Raw genomic sequence first — 20,509 nt, forward strand, 5'->3', positions numbered from 1 at the left:
AAATACAACTGGGGACCTATTTTGCTTTCCTGTGTTATATATGTATATAATCTCCTCTTTTTCCAACGTTTTTCCAGCTTTGACTACAAGATGGTGTCTCCAGGCATGCTACTGTAAATATTTACATTAAGTAGCCTTAGCCCGTTCTCACTCCAATTCCCAAATTCTGACGCTTTGTCAGATCTCGACGTCAGACCCCGACGCAAAGAAGCCCCTTATGTGACAGTGTGACATGCACAGGGCTCGTTACTTTTATAGACAGCAGGCAACAACCCAACTCGTCAAATACTGCCACTTTGTCAGTGGATGTCAGCATCAGACACGAATGCGCCAACGCACCTTTCAACTTGGAATGATGCCAAGTGGCCGGCAGCAGTTCGTAACACAGTCAGCTGCAGGAAAGTTGTGTTGGGAGGGCGGGAGTGGTGTTGGATGAGTCAAACAATCTCTGGACCCTAACCCGGGAGCCCGCCGTGTACTTCCTGTGTGCATTTTAGGCTGAACCATGATGTCTGTTTCTAGACCTAACCACGCGCGTTTGTTACCTAAACTGAGGAAAGTGAGGAAGTGTTTAACCTAACTTGTAAGTTTATTTTGAAAAAGTGTAAAAACAGTGTAAGTGTATTTAGAAAACACAATGCATGTAACAATCTTAAATTGACACACCCTCCGGGAACATGTAAAACAGATCCAGGAGTAGACCTACTGCATCGTATTGACAGTGCATGCACTCACATACTGGCGTCTGCCCAGCCCCACCGGTCACCTGTGTCCATCCTACAATCTCCCCTCCCCCTTCTGTACCAGCTCCACAGGTGGATGTTTTATTTACAAATTATACTGGAAATGGCTGATTCATATGAATAATAGTACTATAACTAAGTCATTCGCCGTTTTTGGGACGGGTGTTTAACGAGACAAGCACTAAAATGTGGCATTTTAGACAGAGACTGAATACAATTGTCCCAGCACAGACAGTATGAGGAAAATAAAGTTTTGTTTTGTTTTTTTTAACATTGATGCATGTAGATATGATGTAGAAGCAACCTTAAGTATGAATCTGAACATGAGCAAAATAGGTCATTTTTAAATATATTTTAAATTTTAACATGCTCCTTTTTGCACTGTTACAAAGGAAGTTTATATTCTATTAACAGACCTTCTACATATTTTAAGTCAACGGAAACGTCTGTTATTTTTTAATCTGATTTCCGAATGTTCAAAGGTTCAGCTCTGACATATGAAATCATGCCAACACAACTGAAATGGAAGATACAGGACTTTTTTTTTTTGGTATTCGTAGAATCGATAATGCCAACGAAAAGCAGGTGTACTTACTTGAAGCTGTGTGAATCCCATCAATGATGCATCATGGGAGGATGGATACAGAACAATGCAGTGTGAGAACAGAAGTACGAAGTGGGGGGAAGTGGAGCAGAGAAAGGCAGGTGTATAGAGAAAAAGAGAGAATATGACATGAAGGATTAGTCATTTTTTCTCTCATAGGACCGTACAGATCCCAAATCTCTCATGTGAACCTCAAAACCTCAAAAGGAGGAGGAAGAGACTCTCAACGAGAGGGGATTCATTGTCTGGAGAGACCGCAGCACTACCGGCTTTTACGCTGCAATCTGTCAGATGCACAAATGTTACATCGCAGCTCAAGTTGTTCTCAGAAACAGGGAATGTAATGTCAGTGTAGGAACAAAGCTGCAGTCAGTGAAGTGAACCAAACCTTGTGGGAGGCTGCAGCACACTTCAAAGTTACAGTCGGAACGAGAACCCTCGCCAGCAGCTCGAAGGGAGAATTTACTCTAAACAAAAACAATTGTTCATCTACCATCACACTTCAGGCCAGATTCCTGGAGGAGTAACGTGTTTGGAGAAAATGTAACATCTAGTGGGTGTTTCACAGTACACGTTAAGGAGGTTTGATAAGTACGTGATACTTAAAATTTCTCCAAACTTTACATTTTTCCTGATTTAATTTGATTCATAAAAAGTCCTGAATGCAACATTTATAACATTAAATCTGTGTGTTTGAGTCACTTGTCATGTGTAGGGGTGTAATGACTCTCCTACATCGAGGGTTTTCTCTGTGGGCCTCCCCTCAGACATAACCGGGACCACTGTGGAGCTTTGGAGGCGTATAAAGAATTATAATGATACCATATGAGCTAGCCTCAGTTCTATTTTTAGCCTGTATTTGTTTACATTTTAGCAAATTGAGAGATTTAAAAGTATGCTGAATCACATCCCATTGCTACAAGAAAATGTTGTTATTGTATGTTTCACCATGGATGCATTGCATCTGTGTATCTTCGCATCATACATATATTTCCAAAGTGACGTAATTCAGTTTACATCTTTGTTAAGCTGACTTTGTCATCAGGAGGTGGAGGGGATAGTGTGACCCCTAGACTAGAAACCTTCCAAGCTGCAGAAAACTGAGACCAACAAATGACAAAACAGGTGTTTTTTTTAGAGAGTCATTAGTGAATTTTAAGCAGGTTCTTAGCCACCACATGTGGCTGTTTTTTAGTGACCCGTCACTGTAGTTCCACTGGGGATAATGGTATAAAAAGCTAATGTTTTTATGGAGACATTGCTGTGTTTTCAGTCAGCATAGTGCCACAAAAAGCGCTTGTTTTTACTGAAAAATTGCAGCGTTTTCTGCTGTAATAGTTACATGATAAACCTTATTTTTGGTTTTCTAACCAACCCATCACTACATTTCCTGCTGGACTAATGCCACGAATAGCAGTTGTTGTTTACCGTGACATTACTGCATTTCCTTCAGGGAAAGTGCCATGAAAAACATTTTTCTGAAATATTACAACAATTTCTGCCTAGATAGAGCCAAGAATAGCAGTAGTTTTTTCACTAAGACATTGCTACGCTTCTTGCTGAGATAGTACCATGACAAGTGCATTGCTGCATTTCCAGCCAGGATAGCGCCAGAAAAAGAGACATTTCTGCATCTCCTGCCCCAGTAGTGCCAAGAATAGCGCTTGTTTTTATGGAGACATGTCTGCATTTTCTGTCAGGATAGTACAATGAATAGTGTTTGTTTTTTTATTGAGACATTGCTGCATTTCCTCATGGGACAGTGCGTCCAAACACACTTGTTTCAACATATATGCTGCATAATAATTACATAAATGTTGCAAGTTGTCCATGGTTTGCAGATACACAAAATGACAACGTTAATTGTGGCGATTGGGTTGCGAATTAGCTATTAGTAATGTCTTTTTTTAATGTAAGGATCGATATGCAAAAACCTGGACGACTTTGATCCTAAAAGAAAAATGTAAAAATGTTATTGCTGAGCATTTTCTGAATGCACAATAATTTCTCAATGGAGGCTTATATGTGATGGACGATGAATAATGGCATCATCTGGAGGTGTAAGTCACACTGTATCTAAAAATACATGTATAATGCGTGCATGTTCAGACTTGGCCTGACATTATGAAATTCACCTCATGTAGTATCTCTGCTTTGTAGGGAATAATACAATATCACACATGCACATGGCATCTTGAAAAAGGAATGGGACACGCTATCTCTTAAAAACCTTTTATGACTCATTTCAGAGGCTCAGCCTGTTCCAGTGAAACATGGTGAGAGGACATCTTCACAAGAGTCATTAGAGTCACTTGAAACCATTTATGAGGTAGTACGAAGCCTCTCATGTGAGTTGTGAAATGTCCTGTTGCTCATTTTTATTTATGATCTGCCTGTTTGCACCCACAGTTACACAAAGTGGTATCAAACAGGATCATGTAGGGTTGATCTATTAAAGCCACATAGAGTAAGTGATATAAGTTCTTAAACTGCAAAAAAGCATTAAAGATCAGAGGTTCTCCGGTTGGAGTCTTAAAAGCTAACCTCTCTGTCTACTTATCTCAGAAATTAACTACAAATGTTTACTGAATTTATTGACAGTTTTTGTAGGGGTAATTGTGTGATACTGACCTTCCACATGCTGGCTTCTTTGCCGTACACAACTGCCATATTGTTAACCTTGTTCCGCTGAATGTTCAGTCGCTCCGTCTCATTCAACTCCTCCGCCACAAAACCCATAAAAGAGTTATCTGGAGTGTGGGCTGTCAAGGACAAACAAAGCAATTGGCAGCACAATGTTACAAGTCCAATTTCATGTCTCAAAAAATGTGATTAAAGTAAAAGGAGATGCTGTGGAGATTCGGACTGCTGTGCACGTAGACAAAACGCAACAAAAATAGAACGTGAGGATTCTGTAAAGCTGGAATTCAAAGTTTTATGACGAGTTATTATTGCATTTATTTGTTTGGCAGTGCTAACGTCATAAGTTAAACAAACAATATTGTGTATTTGCATTCAATTTTTTTTTTATCTATCTATCTATCTAAATCACCTGACTGGTTGACTTTTATTGCATGCCAACAAAAATGTCGAACAATTTCAATTTCGTCACATTTGCTATAATTTTAACCTTCAAAGTGTTTTTGATTGCAGCTTTAATGTGCCACAGCTTACAACTTTCAGGACACAAAACAACACTGAGTGGTTGCTTACACAAAGGAAATCTACAACAGCAGGGAGATGTCAAGTGGGAAGCAGAGAGAAATAGTATTTTAGTCAATTTTCAAACCTTAGATGAAAGCTGACATCTTTCACGGTGTCAGGCTTTGTGATAACTGCAAGTATTTTGGAACTGCTGAATTAATTGGAGACTACACAAACAGTTTTTTCCATCACCAGTTTCACCAAATGTGCTGTTAATGCTTGTGGTTTTCTCTCTCTGTGTGTGTGTGTATGTGTGTGTGTGTGTGTGTGTGTGTGTGTGTGTGCGTGTGTGTGTGTGGCTGGTGGTGCTCGGTTGCAGCAGGTGGCTTTAGGCATCTGTTGGGGCACAGCTGCTCTGAACGGGTTCTCTGACCTGTTTGTGGCCCAAAGCCTTGCCTGTTACGGTCTGAAGACTTTATAAACTCACACAAGCTGCTCGCACTCTCAGTCACATAAACACAGACAAACACAAATCAAACACTTCATGTTTTTGATTTCGTCTGTAAGAGTTTATGCGGAGCATTTCCCATAAGCAGATGTGCTAACTCAGTAAGTAACTGTGTTAGATAAATTATAGTCTCACATAGCCAGACCTTTCTCCACAGCACTGTGTTGAGAGAAAAGTCTGGAATAACCATATTAGCATTCTGCTCTGGGGGAAAAAACTCTTTGAATTGTTTTTGTTTCTCTGAACCAATCACAGTCATCCTAGGTGGCGATAAGCCCAGGATACAGCGATGCTGCCCTCGCAAGATAGTGTCGGGGGAACACACACAGTAGCCCTTTTTACACAGAGATTGTGCTTTATCCCGCAACAAAATCCTTTCTTCATGCTATATTTTTACACAGAACCAAAAAACTGCTTCATCATGCCGCTCCAATGAGTGATTTTAAACAGCGTGCCAGCACTGTGAAAATAAAAGACGCCCAACATAAAATGTCTCAACTTTAGATATCGTTTGACTGGAGATGTTTTAAAAGATGTGGCGAATCAACTCTAACTGACCACGTCAAAAAACAGAGAGAACATTATACTTGAGAGTCCTGTAAGTTTCGGCTTTCCAAGGTGCGTTCACGAGTTGTTTTATTTGTTGTAGGTCTCTTCAACAATTTACCAAAACAATAAAGCAAGCATGCCTTATTCCACAATCAAAATCTTCGTACAAATTGCCATTTTCAGCATGTAGGTTGTTAGCTCGGAGGTTGTTGTTGTTTTAGGGGATATTTAAAATGTTTACATGCAGACAGCAAAAGATCACAGTTCAAATCTGGTGTATCAGAATAGAGAAATGAAAGTCCACATACGGAACATGGTCATGTACTGCTGGCCGTGGAGGTTCCAGTAGCCCCAGTTGGTTCTGTAGCCGTGCAGAGTGGCGTACTCCTCGTGGTTGTAAGCAGGCTCCGTGCCGAAGGTGTCAATCACTCGGATGTGGCACCTGGGACGAAATAAGAAACAGGCTGAGCTAAAATTAGATCAAAGTTGTCTCCTGCTTTCAAATAATACAGTCTCCAGTTGATTGAGTGAAACAAAAAGTGAAAAAAAAGGAAAAATTCTAACCATCTTTGTTTATTCCACCTAATGTAGCACATATATGCAGAGTCTGTCAACAACATGATGGAGAATTCTCATTTTGAGCTGTGAGGATTCATCCCAGAGCTATAACTGTCTTGTTGTGAGAGAGTTTGTAAAGCTGTCAGTGGTGATGGATATCCATGTCCCCTGCCAGTCCCCCCTCACTGAGCGGGGCTTACACGGACCTCAAGGTGAGACGTCTGAGACTTAAATCACAGCCTTGTTTCACAGCCACCACAGGGCCCTCTGCTGGGACAGATCACCACGCAACCTGGACAAATCTCACAGGAACACTATGACCAAAACTATTCCCTGAAATGCATTTTAAGGAGATGTTAAACTCTTTTGCCGTGAGAAATACTCTTTATATTGACTGGAAAATGTTTAAAATTCTCTCTGATAACGTGAAGGCAACTATTTAACAGGGAATAGATTACACCCCTCATCCACACTCAAATCTGTTGTCTTCTCAGATCAAACTCAAACAGAAAAACCAGGGTGGAACAGAGGAGACGTAATCTGCTGGAGAGAAGAAGAAAATTACATTGCGCTTTATCAGCAGTGAATTTTCACTCTGGTACGTCCAAAAAATCAATTGATGTAATCCAATCTGAGATTCATCAATGCCTCGCATCTCTAATCAGTGTCGGGGCGGGAGGGTAAATTAAAGTATCGGCCTTTCTCTCTGTGACAGCTGAGGAGCGGTGGTCGATCAGCTGACCTTGGACTGAGGTCTTCACTCCCGCCCTGGATTATTACCTTCAAAACCTAGCACAATCAGGATGAATCATTGTGAAGAGTTTTTCTTAAAAATAATTATCTTCAACATTTTCATTCAAATAAATGTCTGTTATGTCACTGTCTTTCTATGAAGGAACACAATGGTGACTGACCCTTTGGCCCACTGATATAACTATTGTTCAAGGTTTATGCAGTTACTCGATGCTTTAATTTAATGCTTTTTTTTAATACTTTCTAAATATAACATTTTTCAAGGAAAATTTAAAATGCAAATAATCCTCTTCTAATTCAAGCATTGCAGGTAATATAAAGGTAAGTACTATACATGTTGTCCTGCACAAAAGGTAGGTTTTATGCAGGAATACGGTCAGAGTAAATTCAATTAATGTCCATTTTGCGAAGCATTAAGTAAAAAACATTGTTGGTAAGTTACCAGTACATTCAGTGAGTTACGTGATTAAATTAAAAAATTAAAATAAATGTAATTCTCATTAGTGACAGTTACTGAGAAAAAAATGTATTCCAGTTACTAACCAATATGGTGATTACAAAAAGTTTGGATGAAGAATATAATCATTCTGTTGCTTTGCATTTTTTCACTTTACAAGAATGCCAGGTGTAAAACCAAAATCTGTGACCCATTAGATTCTGTGACACAGTATCCAGTACCCAGTTTCTGAGTAATAAAACAGTCAGGAGCAGCCACAGTGAGCTGTTGAATGAAGGCTGCACACCTCCAAGTTGGCGAGGTAACTAACTCCTTTCTGTGTCCTGCTGCCTGCAGACTCATGCAGAGTAAAGCCAGATCAGAGTTACTCACAGAATGATAGAAAATACCAATTATTGCCCAGCTTCTTTATATCAAAACAACAATTTGTTTTGCTGCTCCTAGAGCTCTGTGGCCTGTAGTGTTAAACCGCATTTTCTGATAACACCAGTCACTACAGGTGTCGCCAAACAGACCGGGACTAAAATCCTTGAGATTGCCACAAATGTACCATTTCATTCTCCTCTCGTGCATTCAGAGTAAAATTAGACAAATAAAAACAGACTACAATACAGCTACGTAATGTAATCTAATAACTGTTTCACACTGCTATAACTTGTTTTATTTTTAGTCCTTTTCTTGTACAGAAAAATATTTTCTTCCCTGAGTTGCATTAAATGTGTTTGTTTTTCCTTGTTTGGATAAAGAATAGAGGATTTGTTTCTACACTGTGACTGCTTCAGTGCTGCCCAGCTGGAACAAAAAAGACCAAAAAAAAAAAAAAAAGGAATTTTACAGCTAGAAAACAGCTTGGCTCTGAACTGTTTGTTTGAGCATTTACAAATACATGGGCTGGTTTTATTTTAGCACATAACCATGCACATGTGTTTAGGGATGCTCATTCATTTTAGGCAGACAGACGACTCCAACTTTCCTACAGTATGTGATGCATTTAAAGAGCAGCGTTTGTGGGGAAGGTGGCAACTTGATTGATCACTGTGTAAAGAGGAGGCTAAATTGGATCCCCCCCTAAAGGGAGATTTTTTGCTGATGCTCAGTGAAGTTACTGGCTCTGTGTACCAGCCTGTTACAGCGGCCAGTCAATAAGCCAATAGTGAAGTATTTCATCAGAAAGGCAATTACTGGTAACAAAAATGGATGCAACAAACAAACAAACACCGCACTTAGAGCTTACTGACACAAAGAAAGAAAGAGAGAGAGCAAAAGACTGACTTGTGCTTCCGCAGTGACAGACCCATGTGCTGCTTCATTTGCTGCAAGCCGTGATAGTCGGTGTAGATGAGGTCGAAGGGCAAAGGTCCTGTCAGAGGGCAGCTTCCTCTTCCTGGAGGGACCCCCAAAAACCTGTAAACAGTTGCGACTTTAGTGCTGAACTGAGCAAAACAGTGTGCATACTGAAAAACCCAAAACAAACATTTCAATCTTGAAGGAGACACGAAGCACACAAAACTAAGGGGGGTTGTTTCCTGAGAAAATATGAAGAATTTTACAGTATTGACAGATAATTCAATCAATCAGACTTTATTTGTATAGCACTTTTCATACAGATGAACTAGAACAGAAAGTGCTTTATACGTATTATCTGAGACACGCAGCATTCCCCATAAAAGAGCTGTAAAACAATACAAATCAGACCATAACAACTGATCAGGTGACTTTTCATGGCTGCGCTGTTCAGTTTCTCCCATTTCTCTGCAGCCTTGACTTTGGTCAGGAGTGACAGGGGAATGAAAGAGCCCAGTTTCGTTGTGAAGCATGCCAGTGTTCTCAGCGAGACGGCTGAGCCATTCAACCAAACAATACAGAATTCAACGCCACCAGTCAGCGATGTCTCACAATGGGGAGTTGCCCCACTTCGACTGCACAACTTGTTCAGTCTCACACCTGAAAACACACATATTATCTGAGACATACAGCATGTTCGTTTAACCACACCTCTTTGACAGAAGCGGAGGGATGGTTGCTTTCAAGCGCTATTTCTGCTGAATCCGCCTTTGTAAGGATGCCATCCCAGCACTTACTGCATAAATATTGGCCTCCAGTGTACCACAATAGTGACTTTTTCATTGTATTTCTTCTCTCTTGCATTGATAGCTTTCTCATCAAAGGTTTTTTTTTTTTTTTTTTTTTTTTTTTTTTTTTAGCAATTTTAGTGGCACAATTATGGATGACAATGTCAATAGTCAGTTGGTCGATACATCACTTTGGTCCAGACTAAAATGTCTAAACTACTATGTGATTGCCACTACATTTAGTGCAGACATTCATGGTCCAGTAATAATGAGCAGATGTTAGCAGGCCAAACCACTAAACTAACACAGTGAACATGGTAAACAGTACACCCATTTCAAGGAGTGCAACGTTCATTGTTTTTCATTAATATAGCAGCACACCACTATTTGTAAAAATAAAGTTATGGTGAAGTAATGGTGTCCTAAACAGAGAATGAATTCATGCTACTACTGTTTGCGTTGTAATCCGAGCTTCTCTGTCCTTTGTTGTGGCAGACGGTCCAGCAACCTGTGTATGTTAGCGCATGTGGGACCCTGTGACCCTTTTTATAAAGAGAACCGAATGCAATGTTAGAGGTGAAAAACTGCTCACTGTTGCAAGAAGCCTGAAAAGTTTGACCTCCATGTGTAAAATCACACAGGTCTTTCGCATTGTGGTTCCCACTATGTGAACTACAGACTTTCGCCGGCCACGCAGCTAACATTCGCTTTAGCTTAACCCTTTGAAACCGGGATAGACATCAGTATTCTTGTGCTGCGTTCGGGCAGAAGAAGTTAGCAAAAGGTGACAATTACCTGAAAATTTGCTTTATAAAAGGAAGAGAGAGAGAGTTTTAAGAAAATAAACCAAAAATAAGTGGGGAAAATATCCATAGAACAACAATTATTATTTTAAATTCATACAGTATTTCAAATAATGCTGTTAATGTTTTTCTTTTTCTTTTAAATTTATTTTCAGTTCATTTCATTGTTTGTTTATATATATATATATATGTGTGTGTGTGTGTGTGTGTATATATATATATGTATGTATGTATGTGTATATATATATATATATATATATATATATATATAATTTTTTTTTTTTTTTACTTCAGGTAATTCCCTTATACGTTTTTGCTAATTTCTTGCAAATTTTGGTGTAAATTCTCTTTAAGTTGTTCCGAAATCAAGCCAGGTTTTTCTCAGGTTTTTAAAGAGTTAATTCTAACTGCATAGGGATAAAATAATTTAATTGTGTTGCTCTTTTAGACTTCAAAAATGTTATGGGACTAAATCCTGATGGTGAAACCAGTCATTTTGCAGAAGTTCTAATGCTCAAAAAAATGTATCCACTGATTTACAGATGCCCTTCAAAAATATAATTCTATGGGAAAAAGTATTTTTTGGGCCCCATGAAGTCTCATGAAGACCCAGAAGGTGGCCGCCACCTTCTGGGTCTTGGTGTGGCCCGCTAGCTGGCTCATCTCTGCCTCTCTGCACTGCGCTCATACAACGGTTAAGCTGGTATCCGAAAAAATTTGACAAAGCCTATTTGATGGTTACAAAACATCACAAATTGACACATATTAGAGTGACGTATTGCCAACATCTACAGAAAATAAATCTGCCGTCATGTTACATAGCATGGAAGGTTATCGGCTGAAGATAAACGTAAAAATTTCATAACACACACACACACAACAAACTTCCATGACTTTTCCAAAACTTTCAAGAATTTTACCACTTCTATTACTTTTTCAGGCCTGGAAAACAAGATTGTGTAATTCCACGACTTCTCTAATTTTGGCTTCTTTAAAATGTGAGGCATTGTATTGTTGGCTTGTTAGCAGAAAGAAGTGTACATACTTTAGTTTGTACACTTTTTGATACAGATTGTGGACACTCAACTAAAGTGGCAGAGAGTATATGTAGTGCACTGTATAATTAATAGGGAGTGATTTGGGGCACAGCCATTGATTACAAGGCTGGTGTGGTAATTAATCTAGTTTTAGTATCTTTTTGATATTATTTTCTATGCAGGGCTCATGTGTGACTGACAGTAATATTCTCGCACAGTTATTATATAATTAATATTTGTGAGATTGCGAGTCAGTGTTGTATTGAAATAATTTGCCCTTGTTACTTACTGCTCCAGGCAGTGAACCAGACGGGCTTGATCAGTCATGATAAAGCATCTGCTGCCTGGAAAAATAAGGCATAAATAAAAACCAGATGAGAGCAGTAACAAAAGAGCCTTATGTTACCAAAAGCAGGAAAGACAGCAGATATAAATTTGTTGTCGGTTATGACAAAGTACAGCGCAGCTTCAGAGCGCACTGCTTTCAGTTGGGATCAAGGTAGCACTTTGTTTGAGAAAAAAATGCAATCAAGTGTGTCTGTTTTCATTACAACAGAAAGTGTTGCTTTGTCAGACTTTAGCAGTTCTAAAGAGCCACGCCACAGAACAAAAACAGTCCAGCTGAACAAGAGTAAGTGGATGTGCAGATCTGTACATATCGGGTACTAAATGCAGTTTACTGGCTGTCAGGAAAATGTGACATGAGGCCGTTTTAAAAACGCTTTTATAAATACAATAATGCAGCTCCGTGGGACTACCACACACACAAAAACATACACTTACACAACTATATTTGTGGGGACATTATATGCAGCAATGAGGAGCAGGGGAGAATTAAGACATCGTACCTATGGACCAAACCTATGGGGGTGCGGGGCTTGCTTTAATCTCCAATATGTGCTGTATTTCAAGCTATTTGCAGAGTTCCTGCAGCTTAGGTAAAGGTAGATTTAAGACTTTTTAGGACTTTTTAAACACCAACTGGAATTTAAGTTTAAGACCAATTTACAAATAACCAAAATTGAAGAAAGGCAATTTATTTTTGCCCGAAAGTTTATTGTAACATAAAACACGACTTTAGTCAGTTAGATCATCAAGTTCATCAAGTTAGATCATCTACATCAAATGTTAAAAACATGACCCTTTTAGAGTGGAAGACAATGAAAATATTATATTATCATAAAAGTATCTATTTGGTTTACCAGCAGGAGTGGAAAATACCTGGCATTTCTGTGCAAATTTGTGTTTCTCAATCGGCATGTAAGATTCCACTGCTTGGATTTCCATTATGACGGCTTTAAATAAAAAAATTTATCAAATAATCTAAAAAATGGTGCCAATTATTTTGAGATTTGGGAAAAACATGATAGTCACCAAGGAAAGAAATCATCTTTTAGAGCCTATGTCCCATTTTGTATCTAATTGTTTTCCAACTGTCTTCATCCTTCTAAAACACAACAAATGTTGAGGATGACTAATTTTCACTTCTTCCACTCCCAGCTGACAAATCTGCTACATTTGAATCAATGCCATACAAATCTGGGCTGCTCTAATTACAAATCAAGGATCCCCAACAAAAGTAAATGTGGTCTTCAATACTCTGATGTGAGTCATGGGCAAACAGAAGAACATGTACTGACTTACTTTAGAGTTCTCTTGAAAACAGAATAATAGAATAAACAACATGGACTTGTAACACACATATGCAGTGGTGGTTCTTGTTGCAGCCACCTAGGTTAAAGCTCTGAATCTCTGCTTGAGAATCGATTGAACCTGATCCTCGGACTTGAATCAGGTCTGGTTCTTGTCAATTTACCAGTGTTGTTTTTTTGTTTTTATTTTTGAATATTTTTTTTTAAAATGACTCTGGCAGTTCTGGTGCATAAATGGCAGGATTTTTAATGGACTGAATTGAGAGGAAAAGAGATAAACAGGAGGGTAGAGCGGACTGCGACTGCGAGAGGGAAAGAGACGGACCAACGGAGCAACATAGTGGAGAACTGGGGGAGAAAGATAGAGCACGAGAGAAAGAGGAGGGCGGGGTGGTGACAGTGTTTGCTTCTGCCTCCCCAGTGGTGCGGGAGATGTGCGTAACATCACCACAGACTACTGTGCACAGGGGAAAGTTGTCTAATTCCGGCACTTCACATGCACACACCCCACCTCCCCACCACCCACTGACACATACCCTTTTAGCCAACTGCCATGAACAAAAACACACACCTTTACACTCTACCTCCATGCAAAATTTCAGCCTCCTAGGGTGAAAACTGTGGCCCCAAAAGTGTTGGGAAATTTTTGAGTACCAAGCAACCAACTTACAGAGACAGACGTCAAACAGACATACTGAGTTATGGAGCTGTTGGTCCAGTCTTCGGTATCAGATCTTAAAGTCAAAAGCCACTTTGCACGTCTGCATGAAATACCACTCAACGGCATCAGCAGAGAACGCAGACGGACAGAACAGTTCACAGCACTGGTATACGTGCGACGGCCCCCTCCGCAGCAGCACGGGTCGCTTAAGACCGCAGCTGGACAGAACCTGTCGCGTCCACATGATACGCCGCTGAATGGCGTCAGGTTGAAACGCTACTTTAACGACGTATAGGGCTGGTGGGAGAGGTGGTGGATGGATCCAACTAACCGCTGCAATTCATGCGGGAGTCTGGTGTTCGCTTTGTGTCTGAATGTTTTTTTTCACACATGATGCAGCACATCATGTACACATGGAAATCCACTGACAAAGTGGCAATATGTGACAGCTGTGGATGAGAGCATGCTGGTTGTTCGCAGCAAAAGACCTAAAAATTTCCCATGCCTTTGACAGAAAAATGTATCAAACGTGAAAAGCCATAGTTTCCAGCTAAATTTCCAGCTACATCTACTGTAGCTTTCTCATGTAATGTTTAACTGATATGAATAGATACCACAACCTATTTACTCGCAACAGAAAACAGAAAACAGACTGATGACAACTGAAAGATTAATATTTCATACTCGGAAAATTTAAACTTTCTGTGAGGGCACTGTCAAGGTTTCTGTTTGAGCATTATAAAGAAAAGCAAACCAATAGCGATGAAAACATCTTTGAAGAGGATAGAGATGATTAAACCTGCATATGAAGCAATGGAGAAAGGACTGTTCACTCACTTTCTGTCGGAAAATGTGAAAGCTTTTAGTGTTGTCAAAACTGCATCCACTTCATGGAAGTTTTTGCAGCGCTAGTCACAGACACATGACCTTATACTCCCCCTTCCTCTCGCTACCTGGGTCAGAAACACATCCTGCACAACCCAGAGTCAACACACACACGCACGCACGCACGCACGCGCACACGCACGCACGCACACACACACACACACACACACACACACACACACACACCTGCCAGACAGGAGCCTATCGATCTTTCTGTGGACAGTTAACATATTCAGTCAGCGCTGCTGCCTTGTGGAAACAGGCCGGTTCCCCTACAGCAGATGGGATAATGAGCAAGAGCGTGTCAGTCGACGGTGCTTTAAGCTGCAGTTTCATCAGTCAAAGGTACACAGCCTGGCAATTCACTGCTGACATAAACAAAAGTGCTCTTCACTTGAGCTGTACTTGTGTGATCTATAGTGTGTGTGTGCAGTGTGCCGCCAGGTGATACAATACAGTCCTGCTGCCAGGTTAGATCATAATACAGGCAACTGTTTTATATAGATTATAGATTAAGACCTTTACAGAACGCAAAAAGGAGATAAGCGAACAGATGATGAGTCAAAAGACAGTGTATAAATATATAAGTATAAAAACATGGACACTATTACATAATGTAAGATCAGGGAAAATAAAAATAAAGATTCAAGTATTTTATGTAATCTCATATCTTACACCTTTCTCTCTCACTTACTTTCTCAAATGTTCTTAAAATGACAATGCAAACATGCTGATGTTAAGCAGAGGGCTGTATCACGAAGCAGGATCAGCGTCTTAAGTGGGCTTTATTGAGTCTAAAGCCAGATTTTTTTTTTGTCTCACAAAAGTGGCTGTTATTTTTTTTTTAATTAAGGCTGACGAGTTTCTGTCTTTGCCCCTGCCTTTTATTAAATCAAATATTAATTAATTTTAGCTTGTTTCGTTTATCTTATCCCTAGCTCTGTAATTCAGTTTTTAATAGCATTTAAATATCCTTCTATTATATGTTTCTTTTGCACTATGTCTCTTAGGTCAAGCACTTTGAAAAAAGCGCTATATAAATAAACTTACCTTGCCTATATCGCATTTCAAACTTATGCCTTCTGGCAGCGTAAAAAACTTATGCCGGTGCCTTTTTGGGTTGGTGTCTGATATTGTCATCACTGACCAAGCTGTGGTGTTTGATGAATCAGGAATAAAAATGTGCAAAGTTGTGGACCAACGGACCAGCATTGCAATCCAAAGACCGCTAGCATGGCTAAAAACACTAAAATTAATGTTCGCACATCAAACTGAAATAACTTCTACACAAACAGTTCATACTCCCATGCTATGATGAGTTATGTGATATATTCAAATATAGGATATATCCCTAAGGCCCACCCTCAAACGCCATGAGCCAATCACAGTTTGTGCAGCTACTCGATCTACTTGGACATCCTGCTCATAGACCTCCATAGGAAAGCATCAGAAATTTAGATTTTCCTGCAGTTTTACTTAAATTTCTGCAGTAATAACTTAAAAAAACGATGTACATGAAGTAATTGCAATCAAGATACAAGATAGTATATATAACCTTGCACATTATGTCAGCAACATCTTGTATAACCTCACTTTGCAGCAACTCTGAAGGTAACGTTACATTATGCTATGGCCAACTTCAGATTCATAACGTGAGCTCATCATGTCATCTGTTCAACTTAGTCTTAGTATTTTTTGTTCTTTGACAACCAAACAATAGTATTAATACACCCAGTACTTGCCAGTACTGGGTGTATATAGCATAAATGAGTGTGTGTGTGTGTGTGTGTGTGTGTGTGTGTGTGTTTAAGTTTAAATTATGGCCTGTATGGCCTCTCATAGTTTAATGCTGACGGGCATTAATGTGAGAGCAGATGTATTACAGTGACTGAGAGCAGAATCGTACGTGACTCCGCTCCTCACAGATCCACTGAAGCCGCTGCTGCTCAGAGGTTTAATTGGATATATGCAAATCCAGACAAACTTTAGGGAAGAGTAAAGGGATTAAAGTGCATTAAGGAGCCAGGAGTGTGGAAATGGGACTACGCACACACACTGTTTAACACACATACACACACACCAATACAGTACAAAATGCACACACAACCAGGCACAAACAACTCTATCCCTCGTTCTGTCTTTATCTCCTTCACATTTGCACACAGACACGAGATTAAAGGATAAGGCTGGCATTATTTTATCTTTTTTATCATTATCAACAAATCCCATGAAAAGACCACAACCAACAATGAATGTGTCGCATTAACAAGTTCTGTCTGTGTAGCCAGAATCTGATACAGCCTCTGTGATTTACAGCTCCTTTGTCATCCAAAAAACTGTTAAAAAGACATAAAAGAGCCATACCAGTGCATAATGGGGATATTGTGCTTTACTGTGATGAACATCGTAAATGAAGTTTATTTCTCTGCGCTGCGTTAACACGTCCATGAGCATGCTCTTTGATGTGTACGACAGACAGCTGCTCCTCAAATATTGTAAATGCAATTACAGAGCAGACTCATAATAAATCACACTGGCTGGTCCATTGTAATAAAGGATTATGTCACTGTGTACAACTTTATGTTTCTAAATGTGTTTTTAACAGGTTTTATATGACGGTGGCGTTGGCACACAGGCAGAAGGTATTTCGGGCTCCGGCTACACAGACAGTAATTCTGAGTAGAATAAATTCATCTTTTATATTTCATCCAATTAGAGAATGAAAGTAATCTCTGCACAAAGCCCAGAGGAAAAGAAATGTTCGTATTGTACTTTTCTGCAAACCACAAATATGTGGAAACAACGGTTCAAAACCATCAATCAACACCGACTTTTGGTGACCTTTTCAGCATTTCTACCAATGTTTGTCCACAGAACTTCGGTGTTTTAAGTGAAACTTTGCAGCATTTTGAACACACCAGACCTGAGTGTTTCTTACATGCATATCATAGCATTTGAGCCACCAAGCCTCTGTGTTTTTGTCATAACATCGTGGTGTTTCCAAGCTGTGTTGAGGCACCGAACCTGTTTCTTACTGAAGTTCAGTTGCATTTCCCAGCTGTGTTTGAACCTCCAAACCCAGGTGTTTTTTTACACATACATCATGACGTTTTCTAGCAGCGTTTGAGCTATGGAACTTGGCTGTATTTCACTGACTCATTCCTGCTTTTTTCAGCGATTTTAATACACAAAACCTTATCTCTTCCTAACCACAAACAAGTGTTTTTTGTGCCCAAACCTAACCACACCTTCACCACAGGGCTGTTAAAAGCATTCAGTTTGCATGTTCTGCCCATGTCAGCATACGCTCTCCGGCTTCTCCCCACAGTCCAAAAACATGCAGGTTAAAACAGTTTGAACGAGAGACTGAATACGAGAGAAGAAACCACTGAAACGTTTTCAGAGACCTCTGTTCCTGCTGCTCTTTGCCTGTTCTCTGGCCTGTCTGTGACGTCACACGGACACACCAAAGCCGACAGACTCGCGTGATGCAGCTGTGAGTTCACTGGTAGTGGGAATGCAGTATTTAGCAGGTTTACCCGTGCTTAAAAAAAACTGTGTGCACACGCTAATTGTGTTGGGAAAGGGGTATGTGTTAGCCCTGTGATAGTCTGGCCACCAGACCAGGGTGGACCCCGCCTCTCACCTAATATCAGCTGGGAGAGGCTCCATCTCCCTCACAGTCCTGAATAGGATAAGCAGTTACAGGTGATAGATGGATGGATGAAAGTTTTAACATATCTGCTACAAGACAATATACAAATGTAATATATATCTGTGGTTTTAAGAAACGTTGATTGGGTTACTATTAAAAAAAAAAAGAATGTGTTTTAATGGCCTGCTCAGACTTTAGAGGGGAGAACAAGTTGTGAAAGCACTGCAAAAGAGAAAGACAGCGAGATGAAGAAAAACGGTGCAAGACTTGCACAAATTTCCTGACAATGCTTGACAACCACCATCGGGCACTATTTCTGTGTTTCACAGCTGGCCATTGGCACCATAGCAACTCCTCAGTTTGGGGGAAAGGGAGAGAGCCAGAGAGACAAAAGAGTGTTAGACAGTCCACAGTCACACCGCATTGCTTCTTAAAGGAAGGGTGCATACGTCCAGCAGTGAGGGGAATTGGCTGTGGCAGATTTCCAGGTGCATATGAGGAGGCTGAGGCTGGAGGCGAGGGGTTTACAGGCAGCTGCAGGGCGGCTGGAGGGAGAGCTCGCAGTGTGAAGGGAATGACATGGGCAGAGAGGAGAGCCGATGTGCCACTGTGTGTGAAAGCCGGCCTGCTAGAGGGAACAGAGGCTGGCATGCTAATCGACCACTTGATACTGCAGGATAACAAGAGGAGCAAAAAACTCAGATGTTGATGCTGTTGTGATCAGATACAGCTGATGTGCCACTTTGATGTTCAGAGTCTGGCTCAGATTTCATGTTGAAACAGCTTTTAAAAACCATCTCGGTGCACAAGCATCCTTCTTACTTTGTGTTGAGCATCTAAAGAGCTACGAGGGCTCATTATTTTCAGCTCTAATTGAAAAAGAAAAACTGGAAATATATGACTTTATCGGGAAAAAATATCAATAATCCAAACATCTGGGTGTTGTCTGATTTCAAACTTGTTCTGTTTTTCTCATTAGGGGGGACTGAGGTGCTAAATCAGCAGCTCATTTGTGTTCTCTGTGCATTTTTCTCTTCAGTTTCTACTCTGGAAGCAGTTTTAGAGCTGTCAACCTCACAAAAGCACTTCATTTTCTTACACTGAGATAAACAGAGTACTTGTACTGCAGAAGTGTAATAATTTTGGGTGTGTAGTGGAATCTGTGGAAAAACTGGTTTAAACCTCGGCGGTCATTAAAAAAAAATCTGTAAAAATCATGAGGTTTCTTTTATCAGTTATTAATGGCTGATGTGGAGGTGTCCGCAAAGACTTACACCATGGTCCCTTACTGAAGAAGTGAAAAGGGAGAATATTCATTTATATTTTGATGCTTTTGCATTTTGCTTTTAAAGTTTTTCTACAAGCCATAGCTTGGGTTCCCTGGTAACACCTAAGGGTTTACCTAATATCTGTCGTCCCATAAGGTTCTTATGCAACTGAAATGTTATTCACTGCTCCAGTAAATAGGACGAACCTCAGATATGACGTAGCGACAACAGATATCTCTAGTCGGCTCAGTTCATAGAGCCCTTTGTCTCAGCTATTTGCCAGTTTTTTTAACAACAGGACGAGCTAGCTATCCAGCCATGCATTGTCCCCAAATCAATATCGAGATTTTCAAAAACAAATGAATTGTTGGCCACAGTCTGAAGTAGTGAGTTGAACAGCGAGCGGGATCTGAAATGACTGCTTAAGTTCAGAGGGGCAGCGTGGTGCCTGCAGCGTGTGCTGTCTCCACCCTGTGGTGTACAGAGGATGAGGAACTGAAGGCCGACACTCAGTGTGATAAATAAATTGTAAACAGAAGCTTTGACTGTGTCCCTTACTCATATTAGATATAGGATGATAATATCTAGGCAGCACATTATTTCAGTCTGTTTCACCTGAACTACTAGGTAGGTTTCCATTATCAGTTTAAACAGACACTGGGCAGCGAATCAGAATTGGGTATTCACCCAGACCATGGAATTATCCAGATTGTTTTGAGTTGCGGAGGGTTGGAGATATCGGCCGTAGAGATGTCTGCATTCTCTCCAATATAATGAAACTAAATGGAGAAAAAAAATAAATCTAAAACTCATCAGCAATGTCTTTTTCCAAAAGTCATGACCCTGTTACTCAAGGTAATCCACAGACCTTGTTGTGAGCAGTTTCATGTAGGAACTATTTTCTTTCCACAGAACTACAAACACCAACCACATCACTGTGCAGAAGCAAGTGTGCATCTACTCATGAATGAGAGGCTCCTGCTCGTGACAGAGTGAAGCGTAGCATTAATGGCATCTTCTTCGGCTAAACTGTAACGTTAACTTGCTCATTGGTGCTCAACAAGTTAGCAGTAGATGCACGCGTCTTTCTGTGATACGTTTTTTTGGTTTTTATTGGCAATTTGAGCGCCACAATTCGAGTGCCATCTTTTTTTATTATA

General features: G+C 40.1%; 1 protein-coding gene across 1 annotated transcript in view; it reads right to left on the bottom strand.

Moving 5' to 3' along the window:
* Positions 1-20,509, bottom strand: part of LOC121956301 (alpha-1,6-mannosylglycoprotein 6-beta-N-acetylglucosaminyltransferase B) — a 53,897-nt gene that overhangs the window by 12,391 nt on the left and 20,997 nt on the right. Inside the window, exons 6-9 of the mRNA XM_042504442.1 lie at positions 8,589-8,720; positions 5,857-5,990; positions 3,979-4,109; positions 1,339-1,344 (exon numbers count right to left, since the gene is read on the bottom strand). Of these exons, the coding sequence (XP_042360376.1) occupies positions 1,339-1,344; positions 3,979-4,109; positions 5,857-5,990; positions 8,589-8,720 (403 nt within the window). The remainder of the gene's footprint in view (positions 1-1,338; positions 1,345-3,978; positions 4,110-5,856; positions 5,991-8,588; positions 8,721-20,509) is intronic.

The sequence above is a fragment of the Plectropomus leopardus genome, chromosome 17 (genome assembly GCF_008729295.1).
Source record: "Plectropomus leopardus isolate mb chromosome 17, YSFRI_Pleo_2.0, whole genome shotgun sequence".
NCBI lineage: Eukaryota > Metazoa > Chordata > Actinopteri > Perciformes > Serranidae > Plectropomus > Plectropomus leopardus.